Genomic DNA, 20,292 nt, shown 5'->3' with positions numbered 1-20,292 from the left:
TAGGCTATATCTTCAGTAGCTAGCTAGCTAACTCTACACTTTTCAGGGTCTGATTTTGGTTTTGGAACAGGGAAGAAACGTATATCTTTTTCCAACCTCTCCAAGTAACAAGTATCATTAATACACGACGTGTCCCAGGCACAACATTTAGCTCCAAATCCACAAAACCAGCCTGAAAATGAGGGAAATCTGAAACCACTGCATTAGAGTCAATGGAGCACAGCTGAGTTGCTGGCGGACCCTGGACTGAGCCGGCCTGATGCTATGTTATGATTGGCCAATCTGGCGAAGGGTCAATTGTAAGCTGCAGCTCTTCTCCAGTGTCCACATTGAGGCTATAACCTGTAATCATGGGTCACAAATAAAGTATCACAAACCAAAAGGGTCTATACAGCCTCAAACATGTGTCCCTGTCAGCATTACCTCACCTGTCAGGAAGCGCTCTTTAACTTGAGGCTCACTTCATAGTTTTGAACATGAACAGTTTAAGCAGCTGGTGTTGCCTCAATGAGGTTCAAACCCGTGAGCTCAGAGCAGAGGCAGTGCCACCAAGAAACTATTAAACTTCATCCTTCATGCTGAGAACTATTGTGTGGCTGAGAATTGGAGTGATGTATTCCAGAGCTCCAGATTAGGACTGTAATAAATTTCCACTCTGGTTGATAACAATGGGCCCAAAGTGTATCAAAAGAGATTGAGAGTCAATGCCTCGTAAAACAGGGGAAGAGAGAAAAGAGGAGCATGAGAGCTGGAGCATTATGTGGTCTAATTGTCCTAAAGGACATCAAAGAAGCCCTTGCCCTTTAGACAGGGAGCACACTCTGCCCTCATTTAGTCGACACAATTAACACTGAATTAGCAGCAAGAAGGGAAAGTGTTTTACCCGTGTGCCAAGGAGGGAATCCTCCTGTTATTTCAACATTTATGCAAAAAATGGAAATAAACATAACATTTCCATTGTCAATTTCAGATGGAATATGAATGTGAAGGCAATGGAGGCAAATAAATTCTGATTTTTTTCATGTCGCGAGTGTGAAAACGACCCTGAGGAGAGCTTTCAAGGCAGCAGAAGAAACATCATTGTAATTATGCCTTTTAGTGAATATTCTACACATTCAGCCCCTTTGTTTTGTGTATGGAAATGTTCTCATGAATCTTCTAGTATGCTTCTGGATGAAGCTGTCACTTCCACTGCTGCTCTTTGTCTTCTTTATGGATGCACACAGAATCTAATTCATCACTATCCGAGTGTAATTATGGAAATTTCTGGAGATTTGTTGGGAGTTCTGTACCAGCGGTCTGCCATTTCTACAAAAGATCCAGAAGTCTCTGAAGAGGCGGGGAGGAGAGATTTTCATATTAATACTCGAGCGTGTTCATGCATATGAACAGTTTTCATTGTTTTAACTGCTTAACTGAATAATGTCCTGTATGTTTAGTGAATCATTAGAACATTTATCATTAGTCTATAGCGAGTGCATTAATCAGCACTGGCTGTGTGAGTTTAGTTTAATATCTACAATATGTCTCGTGCTGTCCCTCTGCAGTTAAAGTTGCATCTTGTTAGTTTGTACCCGCCGCGTCAGTGTGCACATACGTCAACAAGACCATTTCCCCGACATTTACTCCACAGGCACCGATTCCGACGCTTATTACTTAGTTATCATATTAGTTTTTCTATGGAAGCGCTCAGCCTCTTCTTTTCAGCGTCAATGACAATGTCAGAGGTTACATTTACAGCTGATTTAAAAGCAACAATATGCTTTTAGTTCTCGCTAAAAGGATTAAAGGTCGCGCATGACGACCTCTGGCCCGGCCCTTCACCTCAGCCTTTCAACCTAACGAGACATCTACAGGCAGTGTTTTGATTAAATAATAAATCTTTATGTCCTAAATGCATAATGCCATGTTTCTAGAATAAGAGAGGGATGATGCTCAGCCTGCGTCTACCTCACACTGCTGCTGGTTTGAGATGGATTAAAGGAGCAGTTCGGTTTTCAGTTTTGGGAGAAACATTCATTTGTTTTGTTAGTGTGAGTTTGTTGAGAAGAATTATATCACTCTCATGTTTGTCATTTTTACACTTCTGCCTTTGATTAAACCAAGGGCTCCCAACTGGTCCAACCATAGGGTCCAGATTTGTCCTTAGTCATGAGTTCAAGGTCAGTGCACTAGTGTAAAGTTACATGATGTCAGAAACAGATGTACTTATTTTAAGCCAAACAAACTGTGATTTTTTTTCTCAACTGAACCACATACTTTTGTTAGCTTGACCTCAAGGAAAAGATACAAGAAGTAAAGGCCATGACGACACGACAGTGACAGCGTTCAAGGAGCCAGACTTTGGTGTCAGTTCTACTGGAGTCAGTGGTGTGGGCATATCTTTGTTGTTTCAACTTTGACTGAAAAATCCTTCCAGCACATCAAAAACATTATGTGATGCTTACAGATGTTTTTTTTTTTTTTTTAATCTAAATATACTTGTTTGTTTTCCTTGTTACTTGTTACATGGCTCTGTCTGTCAGCTGCATCTCAACCTCTGCTGGACGGAGCACCTGAAGCAGCAAGCGAACACGCCATCTGCCAGCAGACTTCACGACAAGCCGATTGGCTGTAGAAACAGGTGACGTGCTTTACGTTCTAAAACCAGCCGCTGGCGATTTGACCAGCTGAGTTGCCGGCTTGAGTCGAGCTCAGACAGCCAGTTCACACTGCTGCAACCTTTCTCTGCAACATTCTAAAACTGTTTTGTCTCGTCGGGAATTGTTGGTTTGAGTGTCAAAAAATCCCACTGCCTAGTGCGTCATATATCGCTGCTAAAGGGTCCCTCGGGGCATTGGTATCGGTTGGATTGAGAGCTGTGTTAGATGATATAAGTTACCAAGTACAGCTTTACTTTGTGAGCTTTAGAGATGCTGGTAGGGGGATTTACATCCTACTAGGCCAGACTAGATTTTACTGTATGCTTTCAGTCGCCATGCTAACCTATGCTAACCAGCAGCTAGCTTCAGCTTTGTATTTACCGTATAGGCAGGAGCGTGGTGTCATGTCTTCTCATCTTACCTTCAGCAAGCATGTGAATGAGAATATTTTTAAAAATGCTGAACTTATCTTTTAAAGCTGGTGTTATCATTACAGTGTCAATATTTTCCAGTTTATGAAATGTGTGATGAGGGGATCAACATGACTGACTAAGAGGGGTGACTAGATCTCTTTAACATGCGTCACATTAGTTTTCTATTGAACGTTCTGAGGCACTTTTTAAATTATTATTTGGCTATAAAGACCGACTCTTCTCCCTGATCATTTTAGTCCTTCCTGTTATATTGAGATGTTCTGTAGCAATAATTATTCGACCATAAAGTTTGATTGTTCTCCCAGATCACCACCTGCATCCATCAGCTCACAGCACGTCAAGTTGTGCACCCTCACAACGGAGCGGTGCAGCGCTGTAAGAACATCTAACTCGCAGCACGATGCGCAACACAATGAACAGATCGATAGACCAGCATTCCCTCACAATGCCAACAACATCACCGCAGTCTCATAATAATAGTCTTTCTCCACATCTCTCCCCTCTACTCCCCCGGCAGCCTTCAGGCCTGGCCCATAAAACATCTCTCACATAAATCAAGTAAAACCCTGAGAGCTCAGCGGGCCCCAAGAGCATGCTGATCACCCCGACACTCATTCCCCCACCGCCGGTCTCCTGGGCTGCCTCAGCCCTGAGGAACCCACACCCTGGAGCACAGACCCTGCCAGGGCAGCCACAGCACACTGAGAGGTTCCTGATTGGTGGGGGGAAGGGGATGTCATAGAGGCATGTCACTTTGATTCAGTGCCTGCAGACCAACATGTAAGATCCAAGCGGATGCAAGCTGTGAAATAAACAAATCAATATTTCTCTACATCCATGCACAGCTGTAGCATGAGACAATGAACGGCCCTGGTGCTGTTTGTACTACAGTACAGTATGTTGCTGCTACACTGCCAAATATGCCCACTCTGTTGTATGTGTTTTGTAGTGCAGTTTTTTACACAGATGGTACAGCTGACGAGGCTACATAACATACGCAATTTACATAAAACATCCCTATTACTCATAGATGCTTACAAGCAAACTGCAAGCTTTTATAGCATGACTGCCCCCAGAGGGAATCAAACCTCCAGGCTTTTCACTCGTCATGACACAGTCTGCCTGCTCACCTAAACCGTGCACTGATTAGTACACGGGCCTGAGCCTGGCCTTTGACCTCTGTTATTGTGATTTCCTCTTCCTCCCTTTGTTATATTGTTCCTATTTTTCCATATTGCTTTCTTTCGACTGAAGCAGACATGACACAGAACAATAAAAAAGAGCAAGGATCCAGAGTTCGGCAAAACAAAAGCAGCAGGGATTAGAGAAGCAAGCGGGGGGGGGGTTACTTAAGGACTTCCTGTTTCCACAGTTGTGTGACGAATCCCAAAGTTGAATCCCCATTGCATGCGACACACACAGAATTGCTACCAAAGCGCTCTGATGAGAGCAAAATCTCCTGACAGGAAAACAAGGGGGGGATGTAGAGAGCACGCTCAGATGAGAGAGCGCGCTGTCTAACCAGAAAAAAAGCGTTCAGAATTCACAGAGTGATGGGTGCAAACAGGACATGAATAGGTTACCAAAGTATGTTCGAAATTAAATGATGTCAAGAGGCAAAGAAGACAACATCTTTGTATCAAACGCCGAATGAGACACACATCTGGCAGACTGCTGATTAGCTTTGAAGCTAGCTATCATATCTTATATTCTGTAGCTATCGTCTTCTGACAGGTTTATCACCATCAAAACTGAGAGTCAAAAACAAAACACAAATCAATGAGGATGCAAAAACAAGCAGACAAAGAGGATCTTATTAGAACTTATTTACGACTCCTAAATACAATTCACTTTCAATAACCTTGGCTGATTAAAAATCAACCAATAGCCGATAATAAATCACCAACCACTCATTAAAGGGATAGTAAAGATTTTTTAAGTAGGGTTGTCTGGGTTATCCAGGAGCAGTGTATCATATACAGTAGATGTCTGTCAGTACGCCTCCAACTTGGAGAAGGCAGCTGGAGTCTGATATAGAGGCTAAGCAATGTAGTTCCGAAAAAAAATCACTATCAGTTTAAGTGTACGCTATATTTGAAATACTTTGAATGCATTACCTTGATGCGGACACAAATTTCCAATGGGAAAATTAAGCCGTTATATAATCTTCTTCAAAGCCAAACTCCATTAAGAAAAACTGCGATTTAATATCACTCAACACAGGAGCTGCTGGTCTACTACTGCCTCGAACAGTTATTGTTTGCGTTAATGTGCGACTTTGGCAGGTAAAAGGGTTAGTTTGGACTCACCAAAGATATGCAATAACACAAACTCCGTAACAGATCAAAACAGCAGTAGACCAGCAGCTCCTGTGTTCAGCAAACTAAAATGACTGTTTTTGTCAATGGAGTCTGGTGGCTTTGAGAACAGCACAGATTGGGGACTGAAGTTGTTAATGGCTTCCCTGTTGGAATGGGGTGTCTGACGTAAAGGTAAAGTGGTGATAATACTCCCAACATAGCATACAATTAAACTATTATTTGGTTGCAGACCCCCATCCACAGCAGTACATTGCTCAGCTTCAGTGTCAGACTCCAGCCTGCTTCTCCAAACTGAGGGCGTCGATTGACATCTACTGTAGGTAATACACTGACTATGGATAAGTACCCTATACAACTCCACATCAAAAAATGCAAACTATCCCTTTAATAAAAAGCAACTGCCCCACAACCATAAGAAAGAAAGAGTTGCTGTCTTACCAGGTCTCGTCGTTTTTGAACTCCAGCTCTCCATAGGTGTCTTCAAAGTCCTCCCCTCCACCTTTGGCGAGTCCCTCCATAGTGCGATAAGGCACAATGACCGTCCCCCTTGCTCCAGAAGTCCTGAGTACTTTCACTTCCATAATACCCATGCTCTCACTGACGTGCACTGAGCTGCTCTCAAAGGTGAAGATGCCTGAATGATCGTCATCCAAAATGGTCACAGTGGCCACAGTGGGGAAGCCCAGCATGGCCTTTGGGTACGGGAGACTGTTGGGGGACAGCACCTCGTCCTCCGTCTCCAGGACACGCAGATTGCTGAGCCGCACAAAAAAGTGCTCGTCCTCTTCAAAGATGTCGTCATCTATGATGCCAATGTTTATTTCCTTGATCATCTCTCCTGGTTTGAACACCACTGTTCCCTCTGAGAACTCGTAGTCGGCCCCTGCATTAGCGGAGCCATCCTCCGTCTTATAATCCACGTAGATCGTCTTGTTGATGTCGCCACCTTTTCTGGTAATGGTCAGAATGACGGCGCCACAGTTCTCCAGGCACTGGTAGACGGCAGGCTCAAAAGCAATTCTTGACACATACTCTTCTGGCTCCTCCACGTGCACCTCCTGCACGCTTGCGCTCTTCTTCGCCTGCTCTGCAACGTGTTTCTTCAGGATATTTCCCGCGCCTGTCATCATGCGTGTAGCTTGGATGCGGTAGAAGGCACGGCTCTTTTGCTGGTGCGAAAGAGCGTAGTAGTTGGCCATCTCGACCAGCTGATCCAGCTCTTTCTCTGGGTGCTTCTGCTTCAGGTCTTTCAAGATGCGGATCATGTCACGCCGGGACTCATCTACCTCTTTGCTCTCGATCAAACCAATAAGATTGCTTGCCGCACCTCCATCCATGAAGTGAGAGTTGACCATCTTCCCGTCCATTTCAATCCCTTTGGAACGTTCAGCCTCCGTCTCTATGATGACACCTCTGTGTTTGTCAGTGCGATACTTCTTGTGCATGAACTTGTAGAAGAGCAGTCGTCTGTCTGCTACCCACGCAAGGAGTACGCATATGGGGAAGAAGGCCAGTGTGAGTAGACCCTCCCAGACCTGGACTACGTTAGGAGAAAACACAGCCAGGATCATGTAGAGCCAGATGTAAGCAAAGATGCTCCAGCCTGCAGTGACAAAGAACACTCTGAGGTGCTTGACCTTGCGTACCTCTCCTTGGGGAATGACAGACACACAGAGGCCAATGATGACAAACATATTGAAGGCTGCACTGCCGACAATTGTGGCGGGCCCAAGTTCACCGGATCTGAACCCATGTCCACAAACCTCAATTACAGAGAGCAGAATCTCAGGGGCAGACGAGCCCAAGGCCATGAGGGTGAGGTTCGAGACCGTTTCATTCCACACCCGAATCGTGGTGGTGGTTGTTTCCCCATTAGGTCTTTTGATGACAAGTTCCCTCTCCTGGGAGGTGATGACCTCAATGGCCGCCATGAAGCGGTCGGCAATGATGGAGACTCCGAGAAACATGTAGATCATGGCCACAAAATACACAATGACCCGTGCGATCTTGTCTCCCATGGAGGGATCCTCGGGATACCAGATGGGGAGGATGATCCCTGGATGACATTTGGAGTTTCCCTCGCAGGTCGCATTGCTGGGGGTTACCAGAGGACTCGGAGTGGTCCGGGCCTCTGTACAAAGGAAGGCTACAGTCACAGAGACCAGCCCCAACCAGAGGCAGGCTGATGACCCTGGCTTTACAGGCCTTGAACCCTCCATGCACCCTCCTTCGTCTCAAGGGTCCTTACCACGCTGACAGTCCCCCTGGGATCCAGCACTGGGCTGTGCTTTTTCTCCACCTACCACCTAAACACAAGGGACACAAAACAACAGAGATTATGTGGATGTTACATTATACCTTTATTACAAGCAAGTATGATAGAAATAACAGTGGTAGAGCAACTTCATCATGTTGCTTTGCATTATTTTATTAGATAGCTAAATGCATCTCTTGCTTAAGTATGCTCATGTATTCTAATAACGTAAAGGTATACCATGCAGTAATTGTCAGTTACTGTTTGTAAACAGTATCGCAAGTGAAAGTAAAAGCCAAACCCTGGATTGACTCTTGCTTGCTATATTTGCATTTTTTTGGCACAATTTTTATAGCTTCGATGCCTGCTGCTTACGGTCCGACACCTGGTCGCTACCTTTTTATAAAGTTCCGACCTCACCTGTGCACCTTGCCCAGGAACAAGTCTCATGACCTCAGCATCAGATATCGATGCATTGAAGCACCTTTTAGCAGCAGTATTGGACTCACTTGGCGGGGGCATTTTTTGACAATCTGAGCAACTGCTACAGTATGAATAATGAGAGAGTCTGCATAGGGCGGCGAGGAGTGGAGGTGGATGGGTCAAACAAACTCCAGACTAGGCTTGGGTACAGGGGGGGGGGTTGCGTTAACCGGATATTCTCGGTCATTGACCGTTTTTTTACAACAATGACCGGAAAATCTGAAGGCCATCGGTCATTTTGACCGGTTGCAATTACCACCCCTGCCCACTTGGTAGCGGAGTGCACAGTACTGCAGAGAAAAAGTCATTCATCTGCTTCATGTAGCGTTGTTGACATAACACCCTGGACACACCGGACGCGGAACCGAAGCACTGCCCCCAGCAGTGGAGTTTTCAGTCAGCGCCCATAATAACCTATCTGACTGTCCACACAGGACGCTGAGCAGAGCGGAGCGCCCGCAGAGCGGAGCACCCACAGAGGCAGCGCTTTAGTTTGGCGTCTGGTCTATTTTTCACGGGAGCCGCGAGCGTTTCTGTCAAGCTGGATCGAGCGGATCGTACCAAACAGGAAGTCGGACACAGAAAAGACGAGAGAATACGGCCAATTTTCAAAATAAAATAACAGCTCGCACTGAGGAGCCTGAGGAGAAAATACCGTGTTTATAATTTAAAATAACACAACAGCGCATAACCGAACACACTTTTTAATACCATAATCACTTCATTACAATTTTAATTTTGTGTCACCGAGCCTACAGGCATAACTACATAATGCCCTGGACACACCGGACGCGTTAGTGCCGTCTGGTGTGTCCAGGGCGAAGCCTAATGGCACGGGTGTGTGGATGTCTGTTCATCTTTTCGTTCATATCCTTATTAATGCACACTTTATAACTTGCTTGTTGGATTTATTAAAAGCGAACGAATGAAAACTAAATGTCTTGGAATATCTTTATTATCATTTAAAAACAAAAATTAAAATGACCGGTAAAAACAGATTATGACCGGATTTTTATGACCCTGTCGGTCAAAATGACCGGCGACGAAAAAGTCTAACGCAACATCTGCTTGGGCAATATCTTTTTTTTTTTAATACCCTCTGAAATATTACCAGGCTATATGGTACATGATGGTATTTGTGTTTGGCACTACCCATGCTAGTATATGTAGCATGATATTAGGGATGAGCGAGTACATTATTATCTGTATCTGTTTAACCAACTAAATTATTTGTAGTTGTATCTGTACTCAGATGGGCGGTATTTGGACTGGAAGAGGGTGGAGTTTAAATTGGATGTTGGTGGGTTCTGATCAGAAGTTTTTATTTTAAGCTTAATACTGATATGGGTCGTTCAGAAGTTGCTATATTTATCCTCCTGAGACCCTGTGTCCTAATGAGGACATCACATTTTGGGTTTACTTGACCTTATACTGTACTTCATTCTATTTAACTCAGACCTGTTGTCCTCGTCCGTGAAGACTGTTTTGTGCCATCTAGTGGTAGCAAGAGGACAATACACTAATCCATGTAAAAACAAGATGGCAGCCATCTCTGCCAGTCTGCAGCTGATCCCAACACAAAAATGGACAAGGTCCATAGCTTGATCACATTTAATGGCTTAAACTTGATTATTTATGATTAATAATATCTGCAGACTGACTTCCATTGATATGGCAACAAATTTGACCAATTTTAGCAACAGTAACAAGCTAAGACATTGTTAATTAGGAAGGACTCGTTTGAAGACATTGGGACTTTATTGTTGTCTTGTTTGAGGACATTGGGACTTAATTATCATTGACTGTTTTGAACAAAAGTTCGGGTCTCAGGATTATTAGGATTATTTTTTATTTTTATTTTTTTTAAGATTTTTTTTCTGGCTTTTTGCCTTTAATGTACAGGGTAAAGTGAAATGGGGGAGAGAGAGAGAGAGAGCGAGGGGTGACATGCAGCAAATGGTTGCAAGCCAGAGTCGAGCTTGCGACCGCTGCGGCGGCATTGCCATTGCGCATGGGGCGCCGGCACTATGTACATTTCATGTGAAAACGGAAATTTATTTTTAAAAAGAGACAATGCATGTAATGAGTGTAAATTGTCATAATCCCTGAGCGTCCAAAACGGACACTGGAGGGGTACCTAAAGTGTTTGACTTTGATGTGTAGGGCCGAAGTTGTGAGTGAGAGCGTGTTGCCGGGAACGCCCCGACCACAGCTAAACAGGGCAGAGTGTCTGCAAATAAGTACATCACCACACACTGCTAGTGGGTCATAAATGATGATTGAAAGATTTACTTTCATATGAATCCATATTTGTTTTTAGGAAAATCCTGTATAATGTACCTTTAATGCATTACTTATTAACCTTACAGTGCATTCATTTTAGTCAATAATGCACACATAATAGGTCAGTAATAAGTAAATACATCATAGAATTGATCCAACTTCAGGGTACCTCCACATTGCTTTAAATCCCAAGTTTGAGTTGTAGTATTAATTTGACAGGATGTGTGTTTGTATCTTATTTCACATGGAGAAACACACACTGTGTCTGAAGCAAGAAAATAATTTAAATTACTCCACACTATCCTTCTGTGCGACTTCAATGACAATCAATGAGTTCCTGCCTCCTTCTTTAAAAAAAGCATGAGACCTTTATGTTATCTATGAGAGGCGGCCTGGAAAATACTTCCATACTTCATGCTTGGAAATTCATGAGATTTTCAGATCTGTAAACCTCTGTGTGAACAATGCAGATAACATTAGTTTAATAAAATCATAGCCTGCGGGCTGATTCCTAATCATAAAGTTTATTTCCAGTTCAGACGTGGATACGTGCGCCCAATAATGTGGATTTGAGCGTGATTGTCTGAGATCTCAGGGGTAATACAGAGCTCTGAACCAAACAGCTCGCTCAGCAGGCGTGCAATGTTGCCAAACTAAGCACTGTCCAAAATGTCGCATTGGCAAAAAAACAGCAGAGGGGAGGCAGGAGACCGTCAAGAGGCAAACTGAAACAAAGGGTACAGATGTCCCGTCCAAATTCATTATATACTGAGCTCTAAATGCACACTTACCACTTCCGCAAGAGAGAGCAGCATTACAATAACAATGCAGACATTGTCCGAATTCATAAAAGCTCGGGCTAAGCATCTTACGCACCTCTTCAGCTCTTATGAGATAGGACTTGACAATTCTTTTGATGCTAACAGCTGAGGCCAGAGGCAATGGGAGCATGAAGAACAGTTAACCACCCCAAACTTAGAAGACGTGAGCTGCTTTAAGAGATAACACAGGGGATTTATTATAAAGGCTCTCTTCTCTGTGGTACCTGTGATTATTTGGTGGTTCAGGAGGATGGGTGGGGCCCCTCCGCAGCCTCCACCACACCTTCAGGGCCCCTGAGACACTCAGACAGTTTAGACAGAATTAGAATTATCTCTTCAGAGAGACGCCGACTGTGTAAGTTAATAATTCTGTCCTGAATTCACTGGAGGATTCAAATGTTTTACTGCTGTCACACTTGTTTCTCTTTGCTTTTGAGCTAAATATAGTTTGAGTTTTTCTACATTTTGTACACAAAAGTGCATTCTTGTGTTCTGATTCCTGGTTAAAGGGTTGATTACCTCTGGGGCCGCCCGGACTTTAAATGTGTACAGTACGCATTCGTGGCACTTTAAGGCACTTTGGATAAAAGCATCCATTAAATGGCATATGTTATGCTGTGTAATGCAGATTTCTTATTTAACTCTTGTGCCGTGCACTGGATCTGAAGACTTTTTAAAATAACTCTAACTACTTGAAACTCCCAGGTGATATTTTTGGAAATGATATCCATCATCCAGACGGACCACTGGCCAGTTTGGACAGCTGACAAATTTTTCAATGGAGGTGTGGATAGTCAAACAAGAGTTGGCATATTTGAAGCACTCACACCAATTTTAAAGCCAAATATTGTCTCTGTAACCTGAACAGTGTCAACACACACTTAATGTCTGCAAAAGAGGTTTCTATCAAAGTCTTGTGTGCAAATCCAGGCTTTAAAAAACCCATTAATACATTATGGAATAAATTATTCCCAGTATTTCTAATTTAATGGTTCATAGACACAAATAATTGCATCACTATCAGTATTATTATGATGTCTTTTAAGGGATCATAACCTCAATAATATTCACGAAGATGAGTCTTTCTGAAAGTGCTTTTTTTAGAGGTGATAAAACTTAAAAATGCAGGATATCTCAGCTTGAAATGAAACTCCTCAGATGTTAAAAGAAGATGTTGATTGCAGAGGGGATGACAGCAAACAGCAGCAGAAGTGAGAGACAGGGAACTTAAATTTAACTGAATCAGCAGAGCCATTTATATGGACAGGAGCCAGCGATGCAATCCCTGTGAGAACCGACCGTGCTGAGCACAAACAAAAACAACAGGGAAATAATTGAGTGACAAAGATGTAACTTAATGAGAGGAAAGTTGAATCTGAAAAACTATGGTTTATGAAACTGTTAAGAGTTTTGTATCAATCTGCACGGCTCAACTTTTAGGACCGAGGGAAATGAGTGCAAGGCTCAAATAACACTGTACTGTGAAATATGTTTTTGAAGGTACCACAAGGCTAAAGGAGGATCTCCTTCCTGTTTTAGGCTCAGCAGAAATGCTGACCTGCTAGCTTCTCTTCCCTGTCTTTTCTATTGCATGGTGGCTTTGGAGTGGACGGACAGAATCTGCAATGAGGCAGAAACAGATGAAGCATCCAGAATTTAAAGGCTAAATAGCTCATCAGTATGTTACAACCTGGGGATGGGAATGACTAAATGACTGATCATTTAACTTCAAGGTGGTATACAAGAGGGAGAGTTTCCTAAATCCAAAGAGTCAAGTCAAAATCAACTCACATTTTATATTTAAAATTACATAATCATTTGTAACCAGGATCAATCTCACTGTTAATACCCCAGTAATCTAAAAATTGAACACACTGTATTGGCAAACAGTTGTCTATACTTATACATCCAGAACAGAGCGATAATAGCCTTCGTATGGAGTCGTGTTTCTGTTCACCTGATGAATGTAAAACCAATAATAATTCTTGTTTAAGCTTTGTTTTGGTCTCCACTGATTCCTGAGGGAAACAGCTTGCTCCACTATGTTCACTGATTAACATGCCAACTAGCCAGCTAAATTCTAGCATCGAGTGTTTGGTGCTTGAAATATACAGTTTTTTTGCTCTGAGCAACCCATTCGCCGACAGTACGATTTATGTTTCCAAAATGCTGTGGTTACGGCACAAAAACCACTAACTAACCTATAACATACAATGCTAACATTTTCTTCTGGCAACTAGGCCACTATCCACTCTGTACACCAGCTAGCAAGCTAACTAGCTAGCCAACTTTGTTTATCTTGTGTTTAGTGCTGGGGGTGTACAGTACATTTTTTGCTATGAGCAACCCAATCACCAGAAAAAAAGTTCGAATTGTACGTTTCTGCAAACCACAGACATGTTACATTTGTACATTATTATGTCATCAATATATTAAACTTCATGTATTTATGTTTCAAAAATGTTGTGGTTAACAAGTGGTTTAGGCACAAAAAAACACGTACAAACCTGAAACATACAATACCAACATTTTCTTCTGGCAACTAGGCCACTGCCTGTGTTCACCAGCTAGCAAGCTAACTAGCTAGCCAACTTTGTTCATCTAGTGTTTGGTGCTGGGGGTGTACAGTCAGTTTTGCTATGAGCAACCCAATCACCAGGAAAAAATGTTGGAACTGTATGTTTCTGTTAACCACGGACATGTTACATTTGTACATTATTATGTCGTCAACATATTAAAACTTCATGTTTTTATGTTTCAAAAATGTTGTGGTTAACAAGTGGTTTAGGCACAAAAAACATGTACAAACCTGAAATATACAATACCAACATTTTCTTCTGGTAACTAGGCCTCTGCTTATGTTCACAAGCTAGCAAGCTAACTAGCTAGCTAACTTTGTCTAGTGTTTGGAGCTGGCAATGTACGGCTATGAAAATTTTCTGGCACAAAAACCACTTACTAACCTTTCTTCTGGCAAGTCGGCCACTGTCCACTGTGTTCACCAACAAGCAAGCTAACTAGCTAGCTAGCTAACCTTGTCCATCTAGTGTATGCTGCTGGTATGATAGCCTACTGTCCTTTGGACACCATGAGAGCTGTGAGAGTCAACCAAATCAGTAAATACAAAAATAAACAAAACAAAATATATAAATATAAAAATATCATATTGTTCACTGTAATACCAGTAATACCAGTATGACTTTAATATAATAAGAAAGATTAATATCATGAATCATATCCCAACTTTTTGACAAGTTGTAATCCTGTTGCCCATGGCAACAACAAGCATGGCTGAAAGCGAAATTGCTACCAGTTCCACGCTGAATATTTGAAGGCAAACTGTTACGTTTAAACTGACATATAAACCAGTAACACTTATTTTTGTTGTAATTGTACATTCTTGAAAATAATTATAAATTATATTATTATTTTGCAGTATTTTGTCATCTCATCAAGAATATCATTATGGCATAAATAGTACCCGTAAATACCATGATATTATTTTAGGGCTAACACAGACCATGCAAAACTTAAACAACTTGAACATTTAGGCAGTAACATGCAAAATACTTATAACAGCAGCTTTACATGAGTGTAGTTTATTGTCTTTTTAACCCTGTTTAACTGTATCTTTAATGCAGACAGTAGGCGACTCTCATGTCTCCATGTGTGAATGTGTGTTATCAGAGTATGGAAGGACAGTAGTGAAAAAGAGTAAAATGTGCTCAGTCAGCCTACCCTGAACAAACAGAGGTACAACAAAATGGCAAACAAGCCAAATACCCGTAAATCCAAGGAGCAAACTACCAGAGTGACACAGAGAATTTTAAAGATGTAAAGGCCATACAGTAACACTGGACACAGGGAGTCAATTGCCTCCTAACTACTTCTGCCTTGTCCCATTAGACATATAAATTTCACAAGCTGAATAAAGTCATGCTCAGAAAGATTATTTTGTGATTGTAAACTATATTTGTGCTCATTTCCAGCTCTCCCAGAAGACACATTAGATATTTGCGCTATTCTTAAATAGCAATTTTATTTTATTTTAGTTTTTGTGCATGTAAACATTGATTCGTCACCCTTGAATTTCTCCTAAGGCCCTTATATTGCTACTAGTACCACTGCTACTTCCTCTACTGCTACTGCCATTGATATTACTACCAAATGCATTACTATACTGCCTGTACAAATGCTAATAATACTGCCACAGGCTACTACCATCATTACTACTACTTCTACTACTCCACAATTACTACTACTTGTATAACTACCACCATTACTACTACTTCTTCAACTACTACCATCAATACTATTACTACTACTTCTACCACCATTACAACTACTCCACCATTAGCCTACTACTACTTCTATCACTACCACAATTACAACTACTACTACTCCACCATTACTACTACTTGTATAACTACCACCATTACTACTACTACTTCTACTCCACCATTACTACTACTTCTACTCCACCATTACTACTACTTCTACTACCACTACCATTACTACTACTTCTACTACTCCACCATTACTACTACTTCTACTACCACTACCATTACTACTACTTCTACTACTCCACCATTACTACTACTACTTCTACTACCACTACCACTACTTCTACTACTCCACCATTACTACTACTTCTACTACCACTACCATTACTACTACTACTTCTACTCCACCATTACTACTACTTCTACTACCACTACCATTACTACTACTACTTCTACTCCACCATTACTACTACTTCTACTACCACTACCATTACTACTACTTCTACTACTCCACCATTACTACTACTACTTCTACTACCACTACCACTACTTCTACTACTTCTACTCCACCATTACTACTACTTCTACTACCACTACCATTACTACTACTTCTACTACTCCACCATTACTACTACTTCTACTACCACTACCATTACTACTACTTCTACTACTCCACCATTACTACTACTTCTACTACCACTACCATTACTACTACTACTACTTCTTCTACTCCACCATTACTACTACTTCTACTACCACTACCATTACTACTACTTCTACTACTCCACCATTACTACTACTTCTTCTACTCCACCATTACTACTACTTCTACTACTCCATCATTACAACTACTTCTACTATTACCACCATTACTATTACCACTACTAGTCCACCATCTCTATGACTACTACTTCTAACACATTACGACTACTCCACCATTACTACTACTTTTACTACTACCACCATGACTACTGCTTCTACTATTCCACCATTACAACTACTTCTACTTCCACCACCATTACCACTACTTCTACTACTCCACCATTACAACTACTTCTACTTCCACCAACATTACCACTACTTCCACTACTCCATCATTACTACTACCTCTACTACAGTACTGTACCTGTACTACCACCATTACAAACTTTCCCTGACCTTAACCAAAGCTAACCACATGCAGGACTCAAGATTTGGTCTGTATCTGGATACATTATCTGGATAATGACATCAGATCCACATGCCTTTGCATTTACACCTGTTATAAATAACGTGGTCCATATCTGGATACCATAATTACATAATGACATTAGATCTGGGTGCCTTTGCATTTACACCTGGTATTAATAAGCGCCCTCTTTACAGCTACTGCTACTACATGTAGCTTTTGCCAGGCAGGAAGAGGTGGAGTCTGGAGACACATTTTAACTTACTGGAAGAATTTTTATCTTAAGAATAAAGTCATGCTGTACAAACTGCATGGCCTAGAGATGGGGTATGCATTCAGCATACATTTACACCTTGCATTTACGGAGTGTTTCTTCCTTACCCAGACATGATATCCAGATACAGAGCTCATGTTAATACCAGATGTACATGAGGTCTTAGGCTGCAATCCATTGCAATTTGATAGTCGATAATTCTGAGCTGGCAATCCCAACTTCCGATCTAAATGCATCCCGGCGCATCTGCTCAGGAAAACATGGATGCCTGCAGCAAACTGATGTGTCTATGTCAAGTCTCTGAGCTTCTAAGCATCCACAGAAGATCCATATCAATTACCATAGCACCATTAGTGGAGACATATAGCGTATAAAATAAGTCTTGCTGGCATATAAAATAAGTTAAGCAACTGTCTTGCTCATCTTGGCTCATTTAAACATCATACAACAGTTCAAAATGGTGCAAACGGGTGTCGGGCGTGATAGTTTGAACCACAGCCAATTGCAGTTCTTGTGTGCATTAATTTTGTGTGGATGGAGATGGAGATAAATGTTTGGAAGACTTCTGTCAAGCATGAATTAATTGGAAATGGCAGCTACAACATTGTTACAGCAAGTTTCACGACACAAAGACAACAAAGTATAACTTGATGTATAGGTCATTCTGTTTGGTTGTCGCTTTGATTTCAGGTGTGTTTATGTCAGTGAGCCAGATGGATTTTGCCCAAGTTCCTGACATCCCAAGTTCAATGGACTGCAACATTATTCCCTAGAAGCTCTGAAAATGCTGGAACCTACAATTGACCTTTCACTAAGGCCCGCCCCCCAAGCTGTCAGAGTAAGCATGGAGCCCACACTGTAACTAACTGCACTCCCTGAAGAAATGTTATCATATTTTTGGAAAACTGAACCAGTGATTCCAGAGAGAAGCAGACAGAGGGGTCTACAGTCTGTGTTTGAAGGATATATCCAGGATGTCAAACTGACTCGGCAGCAACAACAGGTTAAAAAGACAAAGACAGTTAGAAGCTAAAACCGAACTATAGGCTACAGATCACAGTGTAAAAGTGAACCACCACATCACTGCTGATCACCACACAAGACAATGAATATAAAGGGAAACTGTGCTGATATTGAACCAGCTGTGTGGCATCACAGTGTGTGCAGATGAACACTGTTTAGCTTTGCACCCATGCTGCTGCCAGCACCTGGACCTCTGCTGGGCAGGGCGCACAGCTGGTTGAATATCAGCAAAGTTCCCCTGCTTCCCTTCACTGGTTCCTGTACAGCAGGGTCGGTCTTTGTTTCACTGTTATAATCATTAAAAAGCAAAAGCAGCATGTGTATACATTCAGTAGGCTATATCTTCAGTAGCTAGCTAGCTAACCCTACACTTTTCAGGGTCTGATTTTGGTTTTAGAACAGGGAAGAAACGTATATCTTTTTCCAACCTCTCCAGGTAACGAGTATCATTAATACACGACGTGCCCCAGGCACAACATTTAGCTCCAAATCCACAAAACCAGCCTGAAAATGAAGGAAATCTGAGTCAATGGAGCACAGCTGAGTTGTCGGACCCTGGTCTGAGCCGGACTGATGCTACGTTATGATTGGCCAGTCTGCGTCTGTGGGCGGGACTTCGCGAAGGGTTAATTCCCATAATGCGTCTCCATGTTGTGGTGCATTGGACCCTCCCTGACTGGTAAATGCCCACTACACATTGCCAGTTCCAGAACCTTTGAAGGCATAATACAACTGTTACAACAAGGCTAAATAGTGCTTGCTGTGATGAGTAAACTGAACTTCATGACTGCCCCTTTAAAAAAACTTAATGTTAAAAAAATGTTGCCATTAGAGCAAGTAGGAATGGACTGATTGATTGACTGACTGAGAAGCCATTTAAAAGACACATCACAGAGTCTATAGGCAGTAATGTACAGCTTATTTTACATTTAAGCTCTGTGACGGACGGTTCAGGTGTGTGACCTCACAAAGATTTAGTATTTTAAATATTGATTTCCCATCACGACACAAAGTGTACTGGGTGCTGTCAGCGTCACAGAATGAACGATTCCATTTCTCTATGTGTACCAACATTAGAGCCGTGACCCCCAAATTAGGAGCTACACAAAACAATTTGCATACTAATTACTGTTTTAAGGATTGCATTTTGCATTGTGAATGTAGACGAGGACTGTCGCTGCAGTTTAATCAAGACTGTTCAGCTGCCACCGAAAAGTATTAAAAATCAACTGAAAGTTGTTCATGAGAGCTGCTCGGCAACTTAAAGAGCCATACTGCAACTGACATCATCTAAATTAAGGGTGAAGTTCAGCTTTGACATATTCCAATTAAGTCCAACGCTGACCTCTTCAACCACAAAGAGTTGAGGGTGAACCCACTTAAACTCCATTTACACAACTTTTAACCACTTTTTTAAAGAAAATATGAGGAAGTGGATATTTAAGAAATCAAATATCACAGAATCTTTAATTTAATGCCGCAATATTTATAATGTTATTAACATACAGTATGTGATGACTATTGAGGATGAAGTTCAGAAAAAGTCAATATTTCAGCCATGGAAATATACACATTGAAAATATTTTTTCACATTGATACTACAGTTTATTAATAAACTGCATCTCACAGCTAATAAAGTTAAATAATTTACTTCAGTAAAAGTAGTAATACCACAGTGTAGAAATACTCCATTACAAGTAAAATTGCAAAAGTACTGGCGTCTAATGCCGCAAGTCACTGCCCAAGCACCGGATTTCATCGGCTTCGGAGTGGGACCAGGCTCAATGGGCAGAACTTGACATGGCGTCCCAGAACATTAACAATGAACGCACCCAGGGTACCTTGCACATCGTATGTGGACGTGGAAAGTCCATGACCAAACGTTGAAATGTGACGAGGTCGGAGAGAGAATGTGTTTAGATATCGGTGTCTGTCATCGGCCAAAGAAGTTGTTATACATCAGCATATCGGATATCGGCAAAAAATCAAATATGGTGCATCCCTGATTTGACATCTTATCTTACACACAGCACTCATAAATGTGCCATATTTGCATTCTTCTTCTTGTGAGTTTGCACATTTATATATGTTATATCACTTTTGCCATTATATATATCGGCATTTGGACATTGGGAAAAAATCCAATATTATGCATCCCTAACTATTACCAATATTAATTTCTTTTTTAATTGTATAAATTGTGTCCAAATCATCTGAATAACTGAGTAAATAAAATGTATGAAAATAATGTATCGCAGACTTTAATGACTTTTGGTATGAGGGAGGAACCTACGTGATTGATTAAT

The 20,292-nt window shown here is 41.6% G+C and overlaps 1 protein-coding gene across 5 annotated transcripts in view; it reads right to left on the bottom strand.

Moving 5' to 3' along the window:
• slc8a3 (solute carrier family 8 member 3) overlaps positions 1 to 20,292 on the bottom strand; it is a 221,513-nt gene that overhangs the window by 167,227 nt on the left and 33,994 nt on the right. For all 5 annotated transcript variants that reach the window (XR_013493406.1, XM_078175248.1, XM_033643023.2 and 2 more), the window contains exon 2: positions 5,836 to 7,703. Coding sequence is in view for 4 of the 5 variants with exons in the window: in XM_078175248.1 (XP_078031374.1) it covers positions 5,836 to 7,616 (1,781 nt within the window). In the remaining variant the exon portion in view is untranslated. The remainder of the gene's footprint in view (positions 1 to 5,835; positions 7,704 to 20,292) is intronic.

This window comes from Epinephelus lanceolatus, chromosome 15, assembly GCF_041903045.1.
Source record: "Epinephelus lanceolatus isolate andai-2023 chromosome 15, ASM4190304v1, whole genome shotgun sequence".
Taxonomy (NCBI): Eukaryota; Metazoa; Chordata; class Actinopteri; order Perciformes; family Serranidae; genus Epinephelus; species Epinephelus lanceolatus.
Note: the sequence above shows the minus strand (reverse complement) of the source record. Positions and strands in the feature narration are given on the sequence as shown.